The following is a 14234-nucleotide window of genomic DNA, read 5'->3' on the forward strand; positions in this document are numbered from 1 at the left end:
AATACGGTATATTTTGTTTTCTTTTTAGCGTCCTATTCAGGCAGTTCAACACGTGACAGATGAACATGTTGTCATATGGCCTAGGACAGTGGTGGCGAACCTATGGCACGGGTGCCAGAGGCGGCACTCAGAGACCTCTGTGGGCACTCACGCCCTGGAAAAAGTCTATGGTGTACCAATATGGCTTAGACTTTTCCTGCCATTCATCAGCACAGGACACACTATGAACGGCACAAGCAGCGCACTGAATATAGGCAGGCTATTATAGCTAAATGATAAAGTACATATAAGATATAATACATTGGACTGTAGTGTTCAGGGTAAATTACTGTGTTGGCACTTTGCGATATTTATGTGGGTTCTGGGTTACAGTTTGGGCACTCTGTCTGTAAAAGGTCCGCCATCACTGGCCTAGGAGAAGGCCGAGGCACTACTGCAAGCGTCCGTGCCTTCTCAAACAGCTGATCGGTTGGGGTCCTGGGTGTTTGACCCCCACTGATCAGTTAAAAAAAGAAAAAAAAAAAAACTCTCGGAAAACCCCTTTAACCTAGTTTCACTATAGAGGTCTCTTACTCTGACCCTACCAAACGGACGTACGAACACATCATTGGGTTTATTATGATCTCTAAATGCCCGTAGTTCAGACTACTTGAAGTTAATTTAATAATCTCCACATTAGGACTCACTCTACTACACTTTGACTCATCTGGCGACCAGCAGTAAGGACTCTGCACGACACTAGAATTATAGCACTGCGCGGTGTACTTACCAAATACCACATGTTAGACCAGATGGGGTCATTAAAGTACAAAAGGTTAGGGTCTAGCCGAAGGTGCCTTTTAACTCTCTTCTTTATTAGCTGCTGCTGTACCCAGTCGACCTGCATGGAAAACAAAAAGTATATCGGATAAGGTATTTCTTCCAAATCGATGCGTAGACATTTAAAGCGCACAGGTCACCGATCTATCACTGAACTACTTCTATGACAGTATCTATCAAGGAATAAAAAACAATTATTTTTTCCTGTTTCAATTACTGTTCAGCCTCTGCAGAAAAGAAACCGCTCTTTATTCCATGTTTAAACTCAATAAACAGGACCTAAGGGAATGGCTGACATGCTGAGAATAGAATGAGCAGCTCCTGCCCTGCAGGTCTGGGAAAACACTGGAAATCATCTGAATTTATGTTGGAGTATGACGCTCAAGCCAATACTAAAGCATCAGTTCGAGCAGCTAACATTTATATAAAAACCAGCAGTTCTATTGATTAGAAATCAAATGAACAAAAACAATTTTATAACAAACACATTAAAGTATAACACACAAACCAGTCCGCTCAATGTGAAATACTGCAAAGTCGGCTTCCCCAACACGGAAACATTGAGATTTTAACCACCAAGCTGTGGTTAAGATTATGAAAAAAGCTGCATAAAACATAGCAAACTAAAAGAAGTTTCTAAGAGCCATCAATAACCCCCTATTAGCCAGAATCAAGATAAAAATAGAGGCAACATTATTTATTTGCAGTGTTCCTGCGATGTCCACCCACATGTCTCGCATGGCCAGCAGCAAAAACAGCAAGAAATTCCTTGCACATTTATGTAAAGCTCTTCACAGCAAAGAGTGGTGCAAAGAACATCATGAGTAGCTGCAAAGAAGAAACAATTATTAACATACCTAGACCTTTCAAAGGCATTATTTAAAATCCTATTTATTCTCACAGTACAGTGTTAATTCACCCTTGCTGCACCCACCAAATTAGTAAAGAACGGTAGTGCTCCACAGCAAAGATCATTTTGGGCTATGGATGTTTGTGGAGATTTGCCCCTCTTGCCATTACACAAAGCCATTAACGCACTACTTGCACCTTGCACTGTGATTTACGCCATTTTTACACTTATACTGTTTTTTGTTATTGACATGCATTTTATATGCTTATTGTAATATATCCTGTTCATTAGCACTGTTATTGAACTGTACCTGCACTGGACTGTGGAAAGTATTAATGCATAGCCAATACTTAGAGACTTTCTATCCAAGCACTGAAGTTATAAATCTTCCAGAATTAGGCCTCATGCACACGACAGTTACGTTTTTTGCGGTCTGAAAATTGCGGATCCGCACAACAGTGAAGTCCCCCGTGTGCCTTCTGCAATTTGCGGAACGGAACAGGCGGCCCATTGTAGAAATGCCTATTCTTGTCTGCAAAACAGACAAGAATAGGACACGTTATATATTTTTTGCGGGGCCACGGAACAGAGTAACAGATGCGGACAGCACATGAATGGGTGAAAAACTGCAAGAGACTATTCAAAGTTTGAGGGAAAAAACAGACTGACTTTTTGACTGTCTGGTTTAGCTCTCTTATTTCCATCTGAAGGCTTGTTCATGTCTGGAAAAACTAGTCATTCATTCCCATAGACTTGTATTGAAACGCCATACAAGTCCATGACAGACTGAAGTCGCAATATTGTTTCTGTTTAGATTGTGCTTCTCCACTCCACCCCTCCTAATAGAAAGTTCTAGTTCAGTTAGAACTGTATATAAGGAGAAGCCAGCTCAGTGCCTTACCACCATAATTGTTTTGCACTTGAGTTCTTCCTGTAAAGAAGCAACCTGGTCTACTGCAGACCCCGACTCTCTGGACATATTTACCATTGGGGTGCACAACACCTTACCATCCCTTTCGAGGAGCAGCAACACATAGTGACACCTCAACGGTGTCTGGATGATCCAACGTGGCGCTAAACCCATCCACTGAAGGAGCAATGCATAAAAGGAAACTTAGTACAGGTTACTGTCTTTCTTCCTTCCACACAACTAAAGTTAATAAATTGGTCTGAGCTTTTCAAAAATAGCACCTCTCTTGCCCATGGAGTGCATCTAGTATTGCAGTTTAGGCTTCACTTTAATAGGGGCCACTGACAATACCAGTGCATCCTTTTAAAGGGGTTGTCATGATTTTTGTAAAAAATGAAACAGACATATGTAGAGTTGTTGCGATACCAAATTTTTTATTCGATTTCGATACCATAAAAAATTATTGCGATACTCTACCATGCGAAAAAAAAAAAGCCACGTGCATTCCGCATTTTTTTAAAATGGCGAATCGCACAATTTTTCTTTTTTTTCCTCCTGTTTCGGCGTTCACCGCATAGATTTTTTTCCATTTTAATAGTTTGGACTTTTCGGACGTGGCGATATGTTTATATATTTTATATGTAATTTATACTTAATATTTTTTTTTTTTTTTTTTTTTTACTTTTTACTTAATAACTAACTATTTCCCCCCTTAGGGGCTAGAACCTGGGATTTTTCTCAGCCCTTGTCCTATTCACCCTAATAGAGCTCTATCAGGGTGAATAGAACTTCACACTCTCCCTGCTGCCCTGTGCTTTATGCACACAGCAGCAGGCAGCTGACTATACTGAAGCCTTGGCTGCCAAAGTCCTGGCTTACACTGCTGGGGCTCTGATCAGAAGCTGCCACTGCACCACCAATGAGAGGAGGTGAGGGGACTCTGTGGCCACTGTCGCAATGATTTTAATACAGGTGGGTTGAGGGGGGGGGGGGGGGGGGCGCACTGCGCCACCAATAATAATTAACCTTTAATACAGGAGGTGGGTACTGGCAGTAAATCAGCGGCAGTTAACCCCTCAGGTGCCGCACCTGAGGGGTTAACTGCCGCTGATTGCAGCTCCCTGTCAGAGGCAGGGTGCCGGCAATGTGATTCTGCTGCCGGTACCCGCCTCCTGTATTAAAAGTACCTTTCGTGGGTTCGGACTTAGTTAAGTTAGCAGGACATCCAGAGCGTTTGCCCAGGAATCTCCCTGCACCTACTATTATTCCTGGGCGCCGCTCCGTTCGCCCGATGTGCCCCAGTTACAGTCTCCTGCTCCATATACTAATTACTACTATCGGAGCAATAGGGAGGAGACATCAGCTTCTCTCCTGAGCGTTCCTTCTCTCTGAGCTGCGCTGCGATTGGACAGCGCTACAGCCAGGGAGAAGGAACGCCCACTAGAGAAGCTGATGTCTCCTCCCCATCACTCCGATAGTAGTAATTGGCATAAGTAGCAGGAGACTAACTGGGGCACAGCGGGTGAACGGAGCGGCGCCCAGGAATAATAGTAAGTGCAGGGAGATCCCTGGGCACCGCTCTGTGTAGCCTGCTAACCTAACTAAGTCCAAACCTATAAAAAAAGGTCCTCCTATCATTGGTGGCGCAGTGCGCCCGCCCCTCCTCCGCCCTTCTCTCCTCATTGGTGGCAGCAGCGGCACAGGGCGAGGGAGGACTGCTTCCTTCTCCCCTGTGCTGCTGAGGGAACACGAGCACGCTGACCGCAGCGCGCTCACGTTCTGTGATACTAAACTGCGCAGCCCAGTATGGAAAAAAATGGAAATCCCCGTATCTTATCGATACCGGGAGAAAAGTATCGATTGGGTATCGAAATTTCGATACCCGCAACAACCCTAATCATATGGCAATCTCTTTTTAAGAGCTCATTCATACGACCATATGAATGGGTCCGCATCCGTTCCGCAAATTTTGTTGAACGGGCGCAGACCCATTCATTTCAATGGGGCAGCAAAAGATGCAGACAGCACACCGTTGCTCTGCAAAAAATATAGTGCATGTCCAATTCTTTTACGCAAGGCATTATCTATAGAGTGGACAAGAATAGGCTTTATCTATATAGCGCCGGCCCTGTAATTTGTAATCTGCGGACGGCAAAACATGGCACGCTTGTGTGAATGCACCCTAACTAAGCTAAAACCAGCCCTGTACCTCACATGGATTCAGAGATCTCCCCAGTCATTGCTCCAATTGTGCTGCTACATTACACCCTGGAAGCTCAGAAGGAGTGTCCTTTCTGCTGCAGTTCTCTCCCTGTAACTGCCACAGCTTCTAATAGAAGATATGATTGGTAATAGTTGAAGATTTAAACTGAGCGCATGCAACCAACTCATGTAGATGGACGGAAAAATAAAGAAAAGAGCAAATAGCAGGTAGCGATATACAGATATATTTTCCAGAATAGCCCAGTGACTATACTAAATTGTTACATGCACTTGCAAAAGTATTCAGATCCAGGTGCTGGTTTGAAAAATGTAGAATGTTTTCAGTCGTACAAACCCTTTAATGGATAAGCATGTTCTTTGGGAAGGAAAAAGCGGACCAATTTTTTGCGGAGATAACTTCATAGGGCGTTAGCAAGTCCTACAGCAGTTCTATGTGGTTCTCAGCAGTCATTGTTATCCAACCTGAACCTCTTTAGGGCCAGTTCATACAAGGTTTTTTGCCAGTGGAATTTCTTGGTGTGGATGCTGTGCCAAAAAGCTGCCAGCAGCAGCACCAAATCTGCCCTCCATTGTCTTTATTTGGAGGCTGCACTGCGCTTCATGCGACCACAGTTTATAACCACGACAAGGCAAGACAGTGTCCACACAGATGCCACTGGAAACTGCAGCTTGTCTCCAGTATTCTTCCTGAATACCATAGTGGTTTCTGCTGCAGAATACGTAGATTTTGAACTCGTGTACTTGTGCGTTTTTTTGTGGCAATTTCTGCACCTGTGTTTCTTAGTGCGATTTCAGCTGTAAAACACCAACTCCAGATGTAAGCTGAAGTTCTATTGAAAATGTAAAAAATGTAGGACACAAGACATTGTTTTGCTCATGGCATTTTTGTTAATGTTTTGATCACCAGTTTTATGGTGTCCAAAAAAAGGGCAACAAACTAGTGATAAATCCCCTTAGCAAAATGCTGGATCACTTTAAGTTGACCAAGCCTTTTGTTTTTTTTTAAATCTTGCGCTAAACAGCTCCAGCGCATGCTGAACAAGTCCTGCTATTCCATGAACTTCGTTGCTGGCCAGTGGAGAATTATAAAACACCTTACAAACCCCGTTTTTGTAGTTCCATTTAAGACGTTCCTAATGTTTTATACTCTTTTGCCAAGTTTTTTTTAACTGCAGCATGCGCCGTATTTTTTGTTGTGTTTGGCGTTTTTTCTTCTCAACAGGGAGGAAGGGGGGGGGGGGGGGATTCAGGAAAAAAAAAATATACAACCTGTTGACCTCTAACTAGCTTCCTAACAAGTAATCTCAGGATTCTCAGAAAAGTCACTGTGTTCAGAAACAGCCGAACGACTACTAAATAGTAACAGATTTAATTTTGCATTTGTAACTCACACACGAGCTTGCCACATGAATGTATCACCGTTTGCAAAATTAGCATTTTAATTGCAGTAGAATGTTGCACTCCTCATACAGAATTACAAGTAAAACAGACAGCAAAGTATTGCCACTGGCTAAAAATATTCAAAAAAACCTACCCAAAAGCATTTTGCAACGGTAACTAAAGCAAACGTAGAAATAGACGGCATCAAACAGGAGGGGTTAATTACAGAATTAAATCTGTGCTTTTTAGCAATACTTTACTAGTGCCCATGTTTGGCCTACTTCTCCAAGCAAAAACAAACCCTTCAAAGAATACTAAATCCAGAAAAAGAAATCTCCTCATCCTCTCCTCTGGTCATAATTTGTCTCCTATTACAATTAAAACTGAGTAATATATAAAGAACCATCAGAGAGAACTGGGAGCAGTAGGTGATTCAAGAGGTAAGTAAAATTTATTTTGTTATTTCACGCCTTCTCCCCACTTTTGGCTCATCTCAGAAAACCCCCTTTAAAGTAACTAATAACCATTGTAAGAAAAACATGAGGAAAAAAAATCCAAGAACAAAGTAAATGTTACATCACACCGATACATTATATGAAAAGTCATGGTAGTACTGTGGCAGGCGCAGCACTATGAAGTGCCTTTTGCGCTGTGGCATTAGAAGAATTCTGATATCTGACTTTTAGGCTAACCAGACTGTTTATTACTCTGTAATTCCTCTAGCGCCGTTCTATGGAAACAGTAGGTTTAAAGAGCACACCAAATGCTTCAAATAACTTCTTTATTAACTTCAACTTTTCTTCATATATAACACTGCCGCCTCGGCAGCAGATAGTCCATGTATAACACGTGTTGCATAAAGATTCATAAAATAGCAGTATTCATAAGATGGTGGTTCAACTGTTCAATCTGGTCATTCAACATAAAATGGTGGCTATATTTCTCTCAAGTATCTGTACTCTCACTAAGTTATTTAAGCACTTTATGATCTCTCTGAGAGGTATATCTGAGGTCTAACTAATAGTTCACTTGCTGAATTTGGTCGCAATTTGCAGTATGCAGTTAGCAGTAACTATTTGCAGATTGGTCGAGTATGATCTGGTACGGTTGTATGCAATTTGGATTGCAATATGGAATTTGAATGGTTGCAATTGTTTGTATCGTATTTGTAGTTTGCAATTGAATTTGGTGGAACTAAGTAAACACATAACTGGTTCAGTATACAGTTCTAATCACTATTAACAGTAGGAACATTATAGAACTGTTTTAAATACCTATTTTGGCATCTCTGCTTCCAAAAAACACAGCTAGTGGAGTGAATGTCTGTTCAGCTTCTCTCTCTGGTGAATAATGATTTCTAGCAGCTCCTGCTAGGGGAATTTCCCACACAGGCTGTGTGAGAGGCTGGCTGTGATTTGTCAAAACTCCTGGTCTGTGTGAGGCTGGGTAGGATTGGTTAAGACTCCTGCCCAGCAACAGTTTAACTCTATGCTTTCTGTTTCTGCTGTGTCACTGAGCCTACCTTACATTATATAATGAATTTTAAAGGCATTATCTTTTCTGCTTCTGTGAACACAATATATACAGGTGAAACTCGAAAAATTAGAATATCGCGCAGAAGTCCATTTATTTCAGTAATGCAAATTAAAAAGGAATTGCATTAATACAGCTTAAAATTAGAATTTTGTGAAAAGGTTCAATATTCTAGGCTCAAAGTGTCACACTCTAGTCAGCTAATTAATCCATACCTCTTGAGCAAAGGGTACCTCAGAATTGAGACTTTGGGGTTTCATAAGCGGTAAGTCATAATCATCCAAATTATAACAAATAAAGGCTTGAAATATCTCGCTTTGCATGTAATGAGTCTCTCATTAGTTTCACCTTTTAAGTTGCATTACTGAAATAAATGAACTTTGCACGATATTCTAATTTTTTGAGTTTCACCTGTATAACAGTTATAGGACATCCAAACATGAAGTCACTGTAAATAACTCTGCTTTTGACATTAACACCCAAACATAGGAACTGTATTAAGGTTATTGGCAGGTCTAGCTGTATAAACATATAAGCTATATTAGCAACCTAGGACAGGTCTTAGCTGGCCAGCTACAAGTACCACGTTCTAGAAATTGAGAATAGTCAGACAACATGACTCACAGTAAGAAACTGGGACATACATCATTTACAAAAATGGTCTCGTTAAAATATGGAAAAGCTGAAACGCAGGTAAACACCTGACTGCTCCTACATCAAGAGGCAGTACGTTATGTAAGAAATAACACTTAAAGGGCTCTATATTGCAGCTAATACCATGTCATACACTAACTTCAATAAATTTTACTTTGGCAGTTCCTGGATATATAAAAAAAAAATAATGTTTCCACTGCTAGGGGGAGGGGACCTGCATACTGTCAAAACTAAAAGGAGTTTAATGGGAATAGGTTGCCAGAAAATTAACTGTATAATGTCGACAATTTTTGCTTTTTTTAAAAAAATTTCCAGGTTATATGTATTATATATACACTGCTCAAAAAAAATAAAGGGAACACACAAACACCACATCCTAGATCTGAATTAATTAAATATTCTTCTGAAATACTTTGTTCTTTACATAGTTGAATGTGCTGACAACAAAATCACACAAAAAAAATATGGAAATCAAATTTTTTAACCCATGGAGGTCTGGATTTGGAGTCACCCTCAAAATTAAAGTGGAAAAACACACTACAGGCTGATCCAACTTTGATGTAATGTCCTTAAAACAAGTCAAAATGAGGCTCAGTAGTGTGTGTGGCCTCCAAGTGCCTGTATGACCTCCCTACAACGCCTGTGCATGCTCCTGATGAGGTGGCGGACGGTCTCCTGAGGGATCTCCTCCCAGACCTAGACTAAAGCATCTGCCAACTCCTGGACAGTCTGTGGTGCAACATGACGTTGGTGGATAGAGCGAGACGTGATGTCCCAGATGTGCTCAATTGGATTCAGGTCTGGGGAACGGGCGGGCCAGTCCATAGCATCAATGCCTTCATCTTGCAGGAACTGCTGACACACTCCAGCCACATGAGGTCTAGCATTGTCTTGCATTAGGAGGAACCCAGGGCCAACCGCACCAGCATATGGTCTCACAAGGGGTCTGAGGATCTCATCTCGGTACCTAATTGCAGTCAGGCTACCTCTGGCGAGCACATGGAGGGCTGTGCGGCCATCCAAAGAAATGCCACCCCACACCATTACTGACCCAATGCCAAACCGGTCATGCTGGAGGATGTTGCAGGCAGCAGAACGTTCTCCACGGCGTCTCCAGACTCTGTCACGTCTGTCACATGTGCTCAGTGTGAACCTGCTTTCATCTGTGAAGAGCACAGGGTGCCAGTGGAAAATTTGCCAATCTTGGTGTTTTCTGGCAAATGCCAAACGTCCTGCACGGTGTTGGGCTGTAAGCACAACCCCCACCTGTGGACGTCGGGCCCTCATATCACCCTCATGGAGTCTGTTTCTGACCGTTTGAGCAGACACATGCACATTTGTGGCCTGCTGGAGGTCATTTTGCAGGGCTCTGGCAGTGCTCCTCCTGTTCCTCCTTGCACAAAGGTGGAGGTAGCGGTCCTGCTGCTGGGTTGTTGCCCTCCTACCGCCTCCTCCACGTCTCCTGATGTACTGGCCTGTCTCCTGGTAGCGCCTCCATGCTCTGGACACTACGCTGACAGACACAGCAAACCTTCTTGCCACAGCTCGCATTGATGTGCCATCCTGGATAAGCTGCACTACCTGAGCCACTTGTGTCGGTTTTAGAGAAAATGGCCAATTTGTGCCAATATTTTGCGTGTCCACCAGTATTTTCCAGTACTGCCTTAACTCTTGGGCATGAAGTTCACTAGAGCTTCACAGGTTGCCACTGGAATCCTCTTCTATCCTCCATTATGACATCACGGAGTTGGTGGGTGTTAGAGACCTTGTGCTCCTCCACTTTCCATTTGAAGATGTCCTACAGATGCTCAATAGGGTTTAGGTCTGGAGACATGCTTGGCCAGTCCAGCACCTTTACCCTCAGTATCTTTAGCAAGGCATTGGTCGTCTTGGAGGTGTGTTTGGGGTCGTTATGTTGGAATACTTCCATGCGGCCCTGTTTTCAAAGGGAGGGGATCTGTCACGATCCCTCCCGTAACAGAGGTTAGACGATCTGAGAGACTTGCATCATGTGAGGCTACCTGACAGCCTCTCGGTTTCACTTTGCAGTATTGTTGGTATGACCACACCTCTTGTTTCAGGTGTAGCTTGTGGTCATTACTATTCCTCTATTTAGTCTGGACTCACACTTCCTACCATGCGGTTGATATTATCTGCCTGGAGTTGGAAGAGTTGGTGTGTGGTCCTCTCCCGAGTTCCTGCTCATCCATTTTCTATTGAAGACAAGTGTTCTCCCCTTTGTATTTTGTTTTCCCCTTTTGCTCATTGTTTCCTAGGCCTCAGGGAGATGCTGGTGCGTTCATCTGGGAAGGAACCAGTGGTCTCAGACCCCATCACTATGCCTAGGGATTTTCAGGGTATCTAGGGCCTAGGGCCTAAGCATACGGTGTATGAATATTCCCACCTTCAGGGTCTATTCATACTGACAGGAGTCAGGGCTAGGTTTAGGGTTTTCCTAGATAGTGACCTTTTCCTTTCCCTAGCCGTGAGGCCTAGTTTCGGCTCATTTTCCTTCTGTTGTCATTCTGGTGTTCCTACCCTCCCCCTACATTGTGACAGGATCATGCTCTGCTTCAGTACATCACAGTACATGCTGGCATTCATGGTTCCGTCAATGAACTGTAGCTTCCCACAGCCAGCAGCACTCATGCAGCCCCAAACCACCACACTCCCACAACCATGCTTGAACGTAGGCAAGACACACTTGTCTTTGTACTCCTCACCTGGTTGCCACCACAGACGCTTGACACCATCTGAACCAAATAAGTTTATTTTGGTCTCATCAGACCACAGGACATGGTTCCAGTAATCCATGTTCTTAGTCTATTTTTCTTCAACAAACTGTTTGTGGGCTTTGTGTGTCATCTTTAGAAGAGGCTTCCTTCTGGGACGACAGCCATGCAGACCAATTTGATGCAGTGTGCGGCATACCCCCACCGCTTTAACCTCTGCAGCAATGCTGGCTTTGAAAATATAACCTCTGGCTATTACGCTGAGCACGTGCTCTCAGCGTCTTTGGTCGACCATGGCGAGGCCTGTTCTGAGTGGAACCTGTCTGGTTAAACCCCTGTACAGTCTTGGCCACCGTGCTGCAGCTCAGTTTCAGGGTATTGGCAATCTTCTTATAGCCTAGTCCATCTTTATGTAGAGCAACAATTATTTTTTTCAGATCCTCAGTTCTTTGCCATGAGGTGCCATGTTTAACGTCCAGTGAAGGGAGGGAGAGGGAGAGGGAGAGGGAGAGAGAGAGAGAGAGAGAGAGAGAGAGAGAGAGAGAGAGAGAGAGAGAGAGAGAGAGAGAGAGAGAGAGAGAGAGAGAGAGAGAGAGAGAGATAACACCAAATTTAACACACCTGCTCCCCATTCACACCTGAGACCTTGTAACACCAATGAGGGAAAATGGGTAATTAGGCACCCTTAGGGGTGTACTCACTTTTGTTGCCAGCAGTTTAGACATTAATGGCTGTGTGTTGAGTTATTTTGAGGGCACATCAAATTTACACTGTTATACAAGCTGTACACCGATTACTGTACATTGTATCAAAGTGTCACCTTTAGTGTTGTCCCATGAAAAGATAGAATAAAATATTTACAAAAATGTGAGGTGTACTCACTTTTGTGAGATACTGTGTGTATTGTGTACAATACTGGTGGCTACTGGCACATAATGGGGGTCTCTGGCTACTGCCACATAATGGGGGGGGGCCGTCATTACTGGCACATAATGGAGGGGCGGGGGGCCGTCATTACTGGCACATAATGGAGGGGCGGGGGGCCGTCATTACTGGCACATAATGGAGGGGCGGGGGGCCGTCATTACTGGCACATAATGGAGGGGCGGGGGGCCGTCATTACTGGCACATAATGGAGGGGCGGGGGGCCGTCATTACTGGCACATAATGGAGGGGCGGGGGGCCGTCATTACTGGCACATAATGGAGGGGCGGGGGGCCGTCATTACTGGCACATAATGGAGGGGCGGGGGGCCGTCATTACTGGCACATAATGGAGGGGCGGGGGGCCGTCATTACTGGCACATAATGGAGGGGCCGGGGGCCGTCATTACTGGCACATAATGGAGGGGCCGGGGGCCGTCATTACTGGCACATAATGGAGGGGCCGGGGGCCGTCATTACTGGCACATAATGGAGGGGCCGTCATTACTGGCACATAATGGAGGGGCCGTCATTACTGGCACATAATGGAGGGGCCGTCATTACTGGCACATAATGGAGGGGCCGTCATTACTGGCACATAATGGAGGGGCCGTCATTACTGGCACATAATGGAGGGGCCGTCATTACTGGCACATAATGGAGGGGCCGTCATTACTGGCACATAATGGAGGGGCCGTCATTACTGGCACATAATGGAGGGGCCGTCATTACTGGCACATAATGGAGGGGCCGTCATTACTGGCACATAATGGAGGGGCCGTCATTACTGGCACATAATGGAGGGGCCGTCATTACTGGCACATAATGGAGGGGCCGTCATTACTGGCACATAATGGAGGGGCCGTCATTACTGGCACATAATGGAGGGGCCGTCATTACTGGCACATAATGGAGGGGCCGTCATTACTGGCACATAATGGAGGGGCCGTCATTACTGGCACATAATGGAGGGGCCGTCATTACTGGCACATAATGGAGGGGCCGTCATTACTGGCACATAATGGAGGGGCCGTCATTACTGGCACATAATGGAGGGGCCGTCATTACTGGCACATAATGGAGGGGCCGTCATTACTGGCACATAATGGAGGGGCCGTCATTACTGGCACATAATGGAGGGGCCGTCATTACTGGCACATAATGGAGGGGCCGTCATTACTGGCACATGATGGGGGGCTGTCATTACTGGCACATGATGGGGGGCTGTCATTACTGGCACATGATGGGGGGCTGTCATTACTGGCACATGATGGGGGGCTGTCATTACTGGCACATGATGGGGGGCTGTTATTACTGGCACATGATGGGGGGCTGTTATTACTGGCACATGATGGGGGGGCTGTTATTACTGGCACATGATGGGGGCTGTTATTACTTGCACATTATTGGGGCACTATAGGGGCATCTACTGAGGCCACAAAGAAGGGGTGTTTTATATGGGGGCTCTGTACAGTAGAATTTTATACTGGGACACATTATGGTGGGTACTATGAGGAAGGGGGGAGAGGAGTACTATGGGGTCATCTACGGGGGGCACTAAGAAGGGGTATTTTATACTTGCAAATTATGGGGGACACTGAGGGCATCTACTGGGGCATTTTATACTGGTACATCATGAGGGGCACTAGTAGGAAGGGGGGAGAGGAGCACTATGGAGGCATTTACTGGGGGCACTATATAGGGGTATTTTATACTGGCACATTATGGGGGCACTATGGGGACATTACAAGGGGGTATTTTTTGCACTGTCACATTATAAGGAGAATTATTTCTACTGGGGGGCATTATAGTGGGCTTTATTACTCCCACATGGTATGACCCCCTAGTAGCAGCACCAGCCTCTCCCTGCTTTGCTATTCCTCTGCCCCTTCTCCAAATCCTTATTATGAAATCTTTCTCATTAGGATAAAAACACATCAGCTCTGCCGAGCCCCCGGCCAAAGTGTTGAAGTGGTGTTCGAGATCCCCAAGAGCCAAGCAACTAAGTTTTTATGTGAAATATGTTTATGTTATACACATATAGCCTACACTGTGCCACACAATATACAGTAAAACGCTACACTGTGTAGTCTGTTCTATAAGCACCATTGTTTTGTGGCGGCGGACAGAAAATAATCTGGAAGTGCCCCTCCCGAGACCAGGCTCTGGATCCGCCATTGCACAGCTCATGCGTTATTATACTTTGTGAT

General features: G+C 44.6%; 1 protein-coding gene across 2 annotated transcripts in view; it reads right to left on the reverse strand.

Moving 5' to 3' along the window:
* Nucleotides 1-14234, reverse strand: part of PCSK6 (proprotein convertase subtilisin/kexin type 6) — a 262720-nt gene that overhangs the window by 146416 nt on the left and 102070 nt on the right. For both annotated transcript variants that reach the window (XM_040414252.1, XM_040414253.1), the window contains exon 3: nucleotides 770-880. In XM_040414252.1, coding sequence (XP_040270186.1) covers nucleotides 770-880 — 111 coding nt within the window. The remainder of the gene's footprint in view (nucleotides 1-769; nucleotides 881-14234) is intronic.

The sequence above is a fragment of the Bufo bufo genome, chromosome 1, assembly GCF_905171765.1.
Source record: "Bufo bufo chromosome 1, aBufBuf1.1, whole genome shotgun sequence".
NCBI lineage: Eukaryota > Metazoa > Chordata > Amphibia > Anura > Bufonidae > Bufo > Bufo bufo.